Source organism: Hyperolius riggenbachi, chromosome 1 (assembly GCF_040937935.1).
Source record: "Hyperolius riggenbachi isolate aHypRig1 chromosome 1, aHypRig1.pri, whole genome shotgun sequence".
Classification (NCBI taxonomy): Eukaryota; Metazoa; Chordata; class Amphibia; order Anura; family Hyperoliidae; genus Hyperolius; species Hyperolius riggenbachi.
This window is the reverse complement of record NC_090646.1, coordinates 89,294,699-89,307,129: the sequence shown is the minus strand read 5'-3', so window position 1 is coordinate 89,307,129 and position 12,431 is coordinate 89,294,699. Positions and strand designations below refer to the sequence as shown.

Sequence of the window (12,431 nt, the reverse complement as noted above, 5' to 3'; positions counted from 1 at the left end):
AGGGCCCTTTCACATTAGGGCAGATTTTCTGCGTTTCAGTTCCTATACCTGTTCTAACGCGGTCTGGATTACTGCAGCCTTTTCTAGTTGCACAGTGGCTGTATTATCTCTGTTATATGATCTAATCTTCTTTCCTCTGTCGGGTTTAGGCAGTCAGGCTGGAATGTGCAGTGCCGCTTGTGATTGGATAGAAGCTATACACACCCTCTCCAGGCCCCCTGCACACTCTGTATGACTCACACACTGAGCTACTCTCAGCCTATTACTTGCTATGTCTTTTGTTTGTAAACACTGCCTAAAAATGGCAATGACAAGCCAGGATTGCAGCAGGGAGTGGCAGAAACAGCAGAGAGGGGCCCAGCAGAACATAATGAATAGCATGGTATGCTTTTTATCATAAGAATTTTACAGTACAGATTCTCTTTAATATAGAAACTCTGTAAAATGGTTGTGTTTCATATGAAATAATCCACATTTCCTTTTAATGGGTTTAGAAAAAACAAACAAACAAAAAAAGGTCTCCGCTAATTTGAATACTTACTAACAGTAGGCTGGCGTGCTGTTGCCAGGTGCAGGACCCCCAGGAGGAAGTTGATGACCTCTGGAATGAACCTCTGCGATAAGGACACATACTCAAGGAACATGCAGCAGATGAAAAGACCAGCAGCCACGTCTTCCAGGGACGTCACAGGACACTGAAATAAAGCATGTATGTATGAACCTAGCATAAGGCTGTGAACACAGGGGCGTAACAATAGACCCTGCAAAGGATGCATCTGCAGGGGGGCTCACAAGACACAGGGTGCCCCATGGTGGGAGAGGCTTATTTTCCCTGTCCTGAATGACTGACAACTAAGGGCACAGCGAGAAAAACAAACAAACAAAAAAAAAAACACTTTCTGATCTCTGCACAACTGTTCCAATGACTGCATCTGCTAGGCCACCGATAACAAATCATACAAAGTTTTGTAGATAAAGATTTGTAGACAGTCCCCATTCAGTGTGCTGCAGGCTCTTGTGCACAATGCCCAGCTCCCAACCCCCTCCCCAAGTGCTCTGTACTGTAGTAATGCTGGAGAAGTCTGCAGAACCAGTTCTGCTCCATCAGAAGAGGACAGAGTGAATGTATGCGTTTTCTGCACCCCGGGTGTGTCTGCATGTGTGAAAACATTAACATTTATCATAGAAGCTAATGTAATTGATAGAGAAAATGTGTGCAGTTCTTCACTGTGGTGTTTTTATCTGCATGGGGGGAAAACATTCAAGTGTGCACTAGCCAACTGAATAACATTGGGTTTAAGATAAACTGTGCAGAAAGCAAGGGGGGGGGGGGGGGGGGGGCAATCATTTCTAGTTATGCGCCTGTATAAACATGTACAAAAACCTCCTTAAATTGCAGTCTCTAAAAAAATCTCTAGTATTCAAAATTGCAATGAAGGAAAAGGGGGTGGGGGTGGAAATCAGTGTTTCCTAATGGATCCTCCATACACAGAGTTGACCAGGGCAGAGGAATTAGAAAGGACTTTCTGACAATGGATGCCATGTTTAAGGGTAAGGGTATGGTCACACTTGTTTATTTAAAAAAATCCAAAAAAAAAAAAACCCAAAAAACCCCATAAATTTTCTGCCTCGTGAAAGAATTCATAATGCTTTTTCAATGCACAATTGCAGTGCACTGGGAGCATTGTGCGGTTTCCCCCCAAAAACCCGACTCTGCTGATTTTTATCGCACAATGCGTGATTGCCTATTGCAGACTGTTCTCAGCTGGCTGCCGGCCAAGAATGCTGATCCGTGGCCTTAAGTCTGTTTCCACTACACGCAGATTGGATGCAGAAAAACTGACTCCAATGAATGCCTATGGACCTGTTTCCACTAAACGCAAGTTTTCTGATGCAGATTTTTCCATAGGCATACATTGGAGTCAGTTTTTCTGCATCCAATCTGCGTGTAGTGGATACAGGCCCTAAAGGTGGGTACACACATCAGATAAAAGTCTTTGGAAAATGAAAGATCACAGACCAATTTTACCCCATTCCATGTAGTATGAGAGCCATACTCTACACAGTCTATTCTATTGAGCTGAACTCAAAAGATGCTGCACACAAGCAACAGATCAGTATCTGCAAAAGATCAGCTCCCGCAAAAGAGCAGCTCCCGCAAAATGCATTCATAGTCTGATATCTGCAGATCTCATACACACCTTGTTTAACAGACAATCATCTGCAGATCAGATCCACCAGGATGGATCTTTGGATCTGCAGATGAATGTCTGTTAAACAAGGTGTGTATGAGGATCTGCAGATATCATAGACTATGAATGCATTTTGCAGGAACTGATCTTTTGCAGGAGTTGATATTTTGCAGATACTGATCTGTTGCATGTGTAAAGCATATTTGGGTACAGCATCTGTGTGTGCAGCATCTTGCAAAGATTTTTATCTGATGGAAAGTTCAGCTCAATAGAATAGACTGTGTAGGTATGGCTCTCATACTACATGGAAGGGGGTAAGATTGGTCTGATCTTTTCTAAAGACTTATCTCAAGTGTGTATGTAGCATAAGAGTTTCAAAACCTGTTTGATATTGACACGATTGTGTAAACACATGTAAACTTTAAATGCGCTCTAACTGTGCAACAGGTATTTCACAAATAGTGCATGTAAATTATACACCAAAGACAACCATTGCTTGTATAACACGCATTTTGCTTGTGCAATGGAACCTTAACAGCAACAGATACTTATTTTTGCATATAAAGCCTCAGTGTCTGCACTGCTTCTGTGAAGATCATTTAGCAGCAAAGATCTCTTCATGATCACAGGAATCTGACTAAGGTGCGTTGTACATGGTACGGCACCTGAACAGGCTTAAAGCGGACACTGACTCTTGCGCAGCACACAATGAAAAGTTCCTAGTTCGCTACTCTGTTTACCCAGATCAAAGTGTATAATTATTTCTTATCAGCAATTGTGAATAGACTGCAAATGACCTAAGCAGCTCTCCCCATACAGTACCGTATTTTTCGGACTAAAAGACGCACTTTTCCTTCCCCAAAAGTAGGGAGAAAAAGTTACTGCGTCTTATAGTCCGAATGTAGCAGTTTTACCTATTCTGCCGCTTGTCTTTTTTGAGCTGTAATTAATCCTAATGAGGTCCACGGTGGCGTCTCTGAGCGGCATAGCAGCAGCCATAGTAATGACTAGCAATGCTTGTGGCTGGCTGTGATGTTTTTCTGTCCCTGCATCAGGGCAATCTTAAGTTTCCTAGGTGCATAGCAGGAGCCGCTGTGATCACCGGCATGACTGATGTTTTTCTGTCCCTTCATCAGCGCGATCCAAAGTTTGCTAGCTGCATAGCAGGAGCCGCTGTGATGACCGGCATGGCTTCGCTGGCTTTCTTTCCCTCCATCTGCCCCGCTTTAGCGCGATCCAAAGTTTCCTAGTTGCGCTGGGATGATCGCCATGACTTTGTCCCTTCATCAGCAGCACGATTCTGGCAGGGAAATACCGTAGATCTTCAGCCGCTGTAACGGCAATGTCCTCAGAGGCTTCCGTACTTCAGACTTTGTGTATTGGGTGTTACTCCATGTACCCGGCGCACGTGCGTGGCAGGTCATGAGAGGGCGCCAGTAAAATCAGTACAGAAGCCTCTGAGGACATTGCTGTTATAGTGGCTAAAGATCTATGGTATTTCCCTGCCAGAATCGTGCTGCTGATGAAGGGACAAAGTCACGGCGGCAACTAGGAAACTTTGGATCACGGATGGAGGGAAAGAAAGCCAGCAAAGCCATGCCCGTCATCACAGCGGCTCCTGCTATGCAGCTAGCAAACTGTGGATCGCGCTGATGAAGGGACAGAAAAACATCAGTCACGCCGGTGATCACAGTGGCTCCTGCTATACCCCTAGGAAACTTAAGATTGCCGTGATGCAGGGACAGAAAAACGTCACAGCCAGCCACAAGCATTGCCAGTCATTACCATGGCTGCTGCTATTCCGGCTGCTTGAGCCCACTGCGGACCTCCTTAGCATTTACAGCCTGGATACCCACACTGGACCCAGCTACTTTTGGAAGAAGCTGCTGTCACAAAGACTGGTGAGATCTGCAATATTCTTGTACTGGTTAGTTAATGTAGCTGGTGGGGGGTGGGGAAGGGAAGAAGCGGGGGTTTGTGTAGTGTAGTGTAGCTGAAGGGGGGAGGCATCAGGGTTAGTGAAGTGTAGTGTAGTGTAGCTGAAGGGGGGAGGATTCAGGGTTAGTGAAGTGTAGTGTAGTGTGTATTTGGTGAGGGCAGCTATGGTTAGTGTAGCTGGGCAGAGTTACTCAGAGACATGGGAAGGGGGTCCATAAGTCACTTCTGCACTATGGATGCAAGTAGATTTAGTAGTATTTTTTTTCCCCTGATTTTTGCCCTCTAATCCTAGGTGCGTCTTATAGTACGAAAAATACGGTAAATACTAAGGGCTTGACACTTTCAGCGCTCAATGCAAAAGTTAAAAATTCTATTGTTTTTAGGATTTCCATAAATTGTAATGGAATTTTTTTTTTCCTATAAAAGGTCATCATGCTGTGGCTATTCTTTTAGAGCACAGAGGACGATCTAGTTTTACTGTTAACAAAATCTTCCCAGGTATAAGCACCTATACTGGAGATGTCAGGCTATGACAAGGGTATTACATTGTATATTTTGGCACTGCTCAGGAACTATTTAATTCTGGTAATCTATTATTCCAACTAATAAAAAGTTCACTACTAAAATAATACATAAAGGCACTTCCTATTGCATTATGAATGCAAGACTGAGATTTAAAAGATCACTGGTTGTGGGCTTGCACGGTGGCATGGTGGTTAGCTTGCCTTGCAGTTCTGGGTCCCAGGTTCATATTCCAGCCAGGGCACTATATGCATGGAGTTTGTATGTTCTTCCTGTGTCTGAGTAGGTTTCCTCCGGACACTCCAGTTTCCTCCCACATCCCAAAAACATAGATAAGTTAATTGTCTTTCCCCTAAATTGGCCCTAGCCTACGATACATGCACTACACGATACATACATAGACATACGACTATTATTGCCGAATGAATATTGGCAGCCAGACACTGAAAGAACAGTGTGGCGCCATCTGCAGGTGAAAGGATAGAGGAAGTTGGTTTCATGAGAGACATGGAAGACTCAGATATCACCTGTACATGACAGACAGACAAACAATTTTGGAAAAAAATGAAATGGAAAACATAGACCATTCCCTCGTACCTTTGTCAGTAGCTGGCTCATCACCGTCACAGCCGGAGTGACCACCGGATGCCAGAAATCAGATGTGGGGAATAGAACTGCTGTGATCTTGAAATAAAGCAGCTAAAAAAGGAAGGGGAAAAAAAAAAATCACTGAAACTGCAATACACAAGAAGCAATTTAATCAAATAATTTACTTAACCACCCTGGCGTTCTGATTAAATCGCCAGGGTGGCTGCGGGAGGGTTTTTTTTAGATAAAAAAAAAACTATTTCATGCAGCCAACTGAAAGTTGGCTGCATGAAAGCCCACTAGAGGGCGCTCCGGAGGCGATCTTCCGATCGCCTCCGGCGGCAAGAGATAACACGGAAGGCCGCAATGAGCGGCCCTCCGTGTTTCGCTTCCCTCGTCGCCATGGCGACGAGCGGAGTGACGTCATTGACGTCAGCCGACGTCTTGACGTCAGCCGCCTCCGATCCAGCCCTTAGCGCTGGCCGGAACTGTTTGTTCCGGCTACGCTGGGCTCGGGCGGCTGGGGGGACCCTCTTTCGCCGCTGCACGCGGCGGATCGCCGCGCTGCAGCGGCGATCAGGCAGCACACGCGGCTGGCAAAGTGCCGGCTGCGTGTGCTGCTTTTTATTTGGTGCAAATCGGCCCAGCAGGGCCTGAGCTGCAGCCTCTGGCGGTGTTGGACGAGCTGAGCTCGTCCAGACCGCTCAGCTGGTTAAAGAGAATCTGTACTCTAATATTCTTACTATACAAAGCATACCATTCTATTCATTATGTTCTCCTGGGCCCCTCTGTGCTGTTTCTGCTGCTCCCTGCTGCAATCCTGGCTTGTAATTGCCAGTTTTAGGCAGTGTTTACAAACAAAAAACATGGCTGCTAACCAGCATGTGATAGGCTGAGAGAAGCTCAGTCTGTGACTCATACAGAGCCTGGAGGGGGCGTGGAGAGGGTGTGTATAACTTCTACCTATCACAGCAGAGCAGCACATTCCTGCCTGAGCTGACAAAGCTGACAAAGGAAAGAAGAGGATATTATATAACAGAGATAATACAGCCACTGTGCAACTAGGAAAGGCTGCAGTAAGACAGATCACATTAGAACAGGTATAGCAACTTATAGGATAGAAGAAATAAGGCTGAACATTTTGTTACAGAGTCTCTTTAAAAAAAAACCAAAATGTTTTCATTACACTCAGAATAAAAAAAATAAAATACTGTAATGTTTTATATTAACCTCCTTGAATCACTTACCATTGAGGGTACATTAAAGTGAACATAATGTACAATACACTTATAAGCTAATGAATTGTATGTGCAGTACAGATGACAAATTGAACATTAGCAGTATAGAAAAACAGTACAGTCATTTTTATTTTCATAGCTTCATTTTTAAGATTGCCTCAGACTTTCACAGCTGCAGTACAGAATCCATACTCATCCTTTTAAGCTGAAAGAGTTACGTAAGTAATGACCATTTGAACAGTCAAACCTTATCTCCCTGACAGATATCAGCCTGTTAGCTTCCATTTACTTTTCAGGAAGTCATACTGAATTCAACAAGCTGTTGACAAGTATTTTTTGCATAGATAACTCAAGTTTTTAACCTCTTGCTGTACTGGAAAACAGAAAAGCACTTCAGATATTTTTTCAGCAGGGCTATATGGTACTATATTTGTTTATGTTTATCTCATGTAACAGCACACATAACGTCAGGTACTCTTTAAAGAGAAACCTAAATGAAATGAAACTGATGTGATAAACAATTGTCTCGATCATACTACTTCTAAAAATGACTTTTGGATATCCCATAGTTTTAGGTTAGTTAAAAAAAGTACTGAACATTTATTGTTTTAGCTCAGCTTAATGCAACAGTCTGTCCCGTGTCTCAGAGTGCTAAAATATATGAACTATAATGACCTTTTTTATCAATTCCCCATCAGAAGCCCAGTTCTCTGCCAGGAAAGTATTTTAGGTCAGTTCCATGGCTGAATATTAACTCTTTGAAGTAGATCTAAATAAAGAATGAAGAAATATCCTACTTCAATCATCCTGTAAGTGATGGATAAAAACTGGCTTAGATACAGTTGATAATTATAATGAACTAATTCCAAAAGTTTTTATATTTCCCATGTAGCTTTGACAAAGAGACAGAACTTGTCTGGTTGCAATAAAGGTGTACAGAAGGAGGCCACCTGCTCAACCTTGTAGCAGCTTCAAAGCTGTGAAGCTGCTTGTGCAATGTAAACCTCTGACGGGATATCTTGTGCCTAGTGCAGCCAAACGAGTGCGTGGGAGTAAGAATCCATATTTACCTGCTCCGGGCGGCTTCTTCTCTTCCTGCACCGGCGGCTCTAAACTCTCAGCAGGTCTTCTGGGTCCTGATCACGTGACAGAACATGATCAGGATCCAGGAAGAAGAAGCGATCCAGCCGTCACATGGACAGGTATGTATGGGAACTCCCTGCCTCCAGCCCTACCCTGCCAAGCTGGGGAAGCCACACTTCTGCAGCGGTAGCGACCACAACTGGATTAGGGCTGACTAGCTTCTCTGTGGGGTCCAGTATTCTCCCCAGAGCCTTTCAGATGGGCGTAGCGCCCACCTGACCCTGCCCTCCCGCCCGGCTGTCGTTTGCCCTGGTCTGTAGCAGAGTTACTTCCTCCTCTTAAATCATTACAGCAGCAGCGGCTGTGTAGCCAGCTCGCTGTTATTCAGGGACGCTCTCTCCGCCCTCTTCCCGAGCTCCCTTTTGTAGTGTAGAGTAGTAGAGGGGCGGGCGGGAAAGGTCCTGTGAAGTTAAGCAGGAAAGATAAAGTTGTACTGTGGGACGCCTGTCTCTATTCATTCCGACCGGCAAGTCTCCTGTCATTACGGGTGAGGGGGGCTGTCTCGCAGCCGTTGCTGTGCTAAATGCCTTTTATATTCAGACAGCACTAGATTAGCTTCACACTCTTGCACAGTACTGACCTCCCTAATGACTAACTAGTGAGACGTGGAGAGGAGAGCTGTAACGTTGCAGCAGATTTCTGCTGAGATTATAAAAAAGTCACATTACTGACCTTCTTTCTACAAAATAAAAAAGCAGTTTAGGTGCAATCTTAGCTAAACTTGGAAAATGCTTGCAGTTATTACATTATAAACTACAGAGCAGATGACCCAGCAGCCTCCCCTTTCTAATAATCATAGCAGAGTACCTTCATGCCAGATGATTGGCCCCCTTAAAAGTGAGAGAGAGAGAGAGAGAGAGAGAGAGAGAGAGAGAGAGAGAGAGAGAGAGAGAGAGAGAGAGAGAGAGAGAGAGAGAGAGAGAGAGAGAGAGAGAGAGAGAGAGAGAGAGAGAGAGAGAGAGAGAGAGTGAGAGAGAGAGAGAGAGAGATGAGAGAGGAGAGAGAGAGAGAGAGAGAGAGAGAGAGAGAGAGAGAGAGAGAGAGAGAGAGAGAGAGGAGAGTGTACAGAGTGTGTGTGTGTGCGCAGTGTGTGTGTGTGTGTGTGTACAGAGTGTGTGTGTGTGTGTGTGTACAGAGTGAGTGTGTGTGCGCAGTGTGTGTGTGGCGCAGTGTGTGTGTGTGTGCGCAGTGTGTGTGTGTGTGTGTGTGTGTGCGTGCGTAGTGTGTGTGTGTGTGTGTGTGTAGTGTGTGTGTACAGTACGTGTGCGTATACAGTGTGTGTGTGTACTGTGTGTGTGTGTCTGTCTGTCTGTGTAGTGTGTGTGTGTGTACAGTACGTGTGTGTGTGTGTGTGTGTGTGTGTGTGTGTGTACAGTACGTGTGTGTGTGTGTGTGAGTGTGTGTACAGTACGTGTGTGTGTGAGTGTGTGTGTACAGTACGTGTGTGTGTAGTGTGTGTGTGAGTGTGTGTGTACAGTACGTGTGTGTGTAGTGTGTGTGAGTGTGTGTGTACAGTACGTGTGTGTGTAGTGTGTGTGAGTGTGTGTGTACAGTACGTGTGTGTGAGTGTGAGTGTGTGTGAGTGTGTGTGTGTGTACAGAGTGTGTGTGTGTGTGCGCAGTGTGTGTGTGTGTGTGTGTGTGTGTGTGTGTGTGTGTGTGTGTGTGTGTGTGTGTGTGTACAGAGTGTGTGTGTGTGCGCAGTGTGTGTGTGCGCAGTGTGTGTGTGTGTGTGTGTGCGTGCGTAGTGTGTGTGTGCGTGCGTAGTGTGTGTGTGCGTGCGTAGTGTGTGTGTGCGTGCGTAGTGTGTGTGTGTGTGTGTGTGTGTGTGTGTGTGTGTGTGTGTGTGTGTGTGTGTGTGTGTGTGTGTGTAGTGTGTGTGTGTACAGTACGTGTGCGTATACAGTGTGTGTGTGTGTACTGTGTGTGTGTGTGTCTGTCTGTCTGTGTAGTGTGTGTGTGTGTACAGTACGTGTGTGTGTGTGTGTGTGTGTGTGTGTGTGTGTGTGTGTGTGTGTGTGTGTGTGTGTGTGTGTGTGTGTGTGTACAGTACGTGTGTGTGTGTGTGTGTGTGTGTGAGTGTGTGTGTACAGTACGTGTGTGTGTGTGTGTGTGTGTGTGAGTGTGTGTGTACAGTACGTGTGTGTGTAGTGTGTGTGAGTGTGTGTGTACAGTACGTGTGTGTGTAGTGTGTGTGAGTGTGTACAGTACGTGTGTGTGTAGTGTGTGTGAGTGTGTGTGTACAGTACGTGTGTGTGAGTGTGAGTGTACAGTACGTGTGTGTGAGTGTGAGTGTGAGTGTGAGTGTGAGTGTGAGTGTGAGTGTGTGTGTGTGTGTGTGTGTGTGTGTGTGTGTGTGTCTATGTTTTTATCCTGGGCTGTCCCCCACACATCCAGTAGTACCTAGCTTATCTCCCCCCCCTCTTGAACCCAGTGTGACCCTCCCCACCCGGATACTTTTTTATGCCACCCAGCTGGAAAAATATTCTGGGGAGAACACTGGGGAGAACACTGGGGAGAACACTGGGGTCCCCCCCCCCCCCCCAACAGCTGTCAGAGACAAAGCTCTGAATCGATCAGCTGGTTCTACCTCTGCTGATCCAGAGCTCCCATAGACCTACATATCCTGCCATCTAATACTAATGCATGCTCAACACAGGTGGAAAATGCTAATTAAGGCTGGCATGCAAATTTAATGCAAACTGTATGCAAGTTGGAATTCTGCCAATCAAAATCAGCAGGAAGTGAATTTCAAGTTCAAGCTGCAAGCAATGTGCATTAAATTTGCATGCAAGTCAGATTAATTGGCTACTCATTATCCATCTCTAGACAAGACACAGAACATTTATATTGCGCTCTCCTGGCGGACTCAAAGCACCAGAGCTGCAGCCACTAGGAAGCACTATATAGGCAGTAGCAGTGTTAAGGAGTCTTGAAAAAGGTCTCCTCACGAATTAGGTGCTGCCTTACTGAACCGGAAGAGCCGAGATATGAACCTTGGTCTCTTGTGTCAGAGGCAGAGCTCTTAACCAGTACACTACCCAGCCACTAGTCTATACAAGAAGACATCTGTCCCACAATGGTTAGCGCCTCTACCTGATCACATGTACATGGTCACTGCACTTTTCACGGCATGGTAGGCGATTTTCCACAAATCTGCAGCATAATAGGAATACAGGAATAATCTTCCAACCCAATAGTATAAACACTGAACTTACTATATATTTTACACCGAAAAAGTGGGATCAGCGCATCACCAGGCCGCCCCTGAATGGCCTCAGCTCAGAGATGCGCTGAGCCCCCCCAGGAACTACGAACGCACCTTGAACCAAACAGAGGCTCTGCATATACACCAAAGAAACACTAACAAGTGGGAGCAGCTGACCAGAATTAAATCAAACACAGCAAAGAAATGAACAGCGCTACTTAAAAACAGATGAGTGCTTACCTGCAAAAAAGTGCACACCCCACTCATGGGATTCAAATACACAATGAGCACACACATGACCTGTCTACCACTTGGAGGATGTTAGTTTCACTAACAATTTGCAATTGTTAGGTACTTGTCCCTCCCACTGTCGTAGAAGTCTTTCCTCCATGGGAGGGGACCTAACACTAACTAAACCTACCTGTGCATATGCATAGCCTGGGCGCGCTACCAGTAAAATTAAGAATTGCGCAGAAAAAGTGGGATCAGCGCATCACCAGGCCGCCCCTGAATGGCCTCAGCTCAGAGATGCGCTGAGCCCCCCCAGGAACTACGAACGCACCTTGAACCAAACAGAGGCTCTGCATATACACCAAAGAAACACTAACAAGTGGGAGCAGCTGACCAGAATTAAATCAAACACAGCAAAGAAATGAACAGCGCTACTTAAAAACAGATGAGTGCTTACCTGCAAAAAAGTGCACACCCCACTCATGGGATTCAAATACACAATGAGCACACACATGACCTGTCTACCACTTGGAGGATGTTAGTTTCACTAACAATTTGCAATTGTTAGGTACTTGTCCCTCCCACTGTCGTAGAAGTCTTTCCTCCATGGGAGGGGACCTAACACTAACTAAACCTACCTGTGCATATGCATAGCCTGGGCGCGCTACCAGTAAAATTAAGAATTGCGCAGAAAAAGTGGGATCAGCGCATCACCAGGCCGCCCCTGAATGGCCTCAGCTCAGAGATGCGCTGAGCCCCCCCAGGAACTACGAACGCACCTCCCATGGAGGAAAGACTTCTACGACAGTGGGAGGGACAAGTACCTAACAATTGCAAATTGTTAGTGAAACTAACATCCTCCAAGTGGTAGACAGGTCATGTGTGTGCTCATTGTGTATTTGAATCCCATGAGTGGGGTGTGCACTTTTTTGCAGGTAAGCACTCATCTGTTTTTAAGTAGCGCTGTTCATTTCTTTGCTGTGTTTGATTTAATTCTGGTCAGCTGCTCCCACTTGTTAGTGTTTCTTTGGTGTATATGCAGAGCCTCTGTTTGGTTCAAGGTGCGTTCGTAGTTCCTGGGGGGGCTCAGCGCATCTCTGAGCTGAGGCCATTCAGGGGCGGCCTGGTGATGCGCTGATCCCACTTTTTCTGCGCAATTCTTAATTTTACTGGTAGCGCGCCCAGGCTATGCATATGCACAGGTAGGTTTAGTTAGTGTTAGGTCCCCTCCCATGGAGGAAAGACTTCTACGACAGTGGGAGGGACAAGTACCTAACAATTGCAAATTGTTAGTGAAACTAACATCCTCCAAGTGGTAGACAGGTCATGTGTGTGCTCATTGTGTATTTGAATCCCATGAGTGGGGTGTGCA

General features: G+C 45.6%; 1 protein-coding gene across 1 annotated transcript in view; it reads right to left on the bottom strand.

Moving 5' to 3' along the window:
- The window catches only part of NOP14 (NOP14 nucleolar protein), a 56,062-nt gene that overhangs the window by 18,651 nt on the left and 24,980 nt on the right, over positions 1 to 12,431 (bottom strand). Inside the window, exons 12-13 of the mRNA XM_068276359.1 lie at positions 5,250 to 5,351; positions 542 to 695 (exon numbers count right to left, since the gene is read on the bottom strand). Coding sequence (XP_068132460.1) covers positions 542 to 695; positions 5,250 to 5,351 — 256 coding nt within the window. The remainder of the gene's footprint in view (positions 1 to 541; positions 696 to 5,249; positions 5,352 to 12,431) is intronic.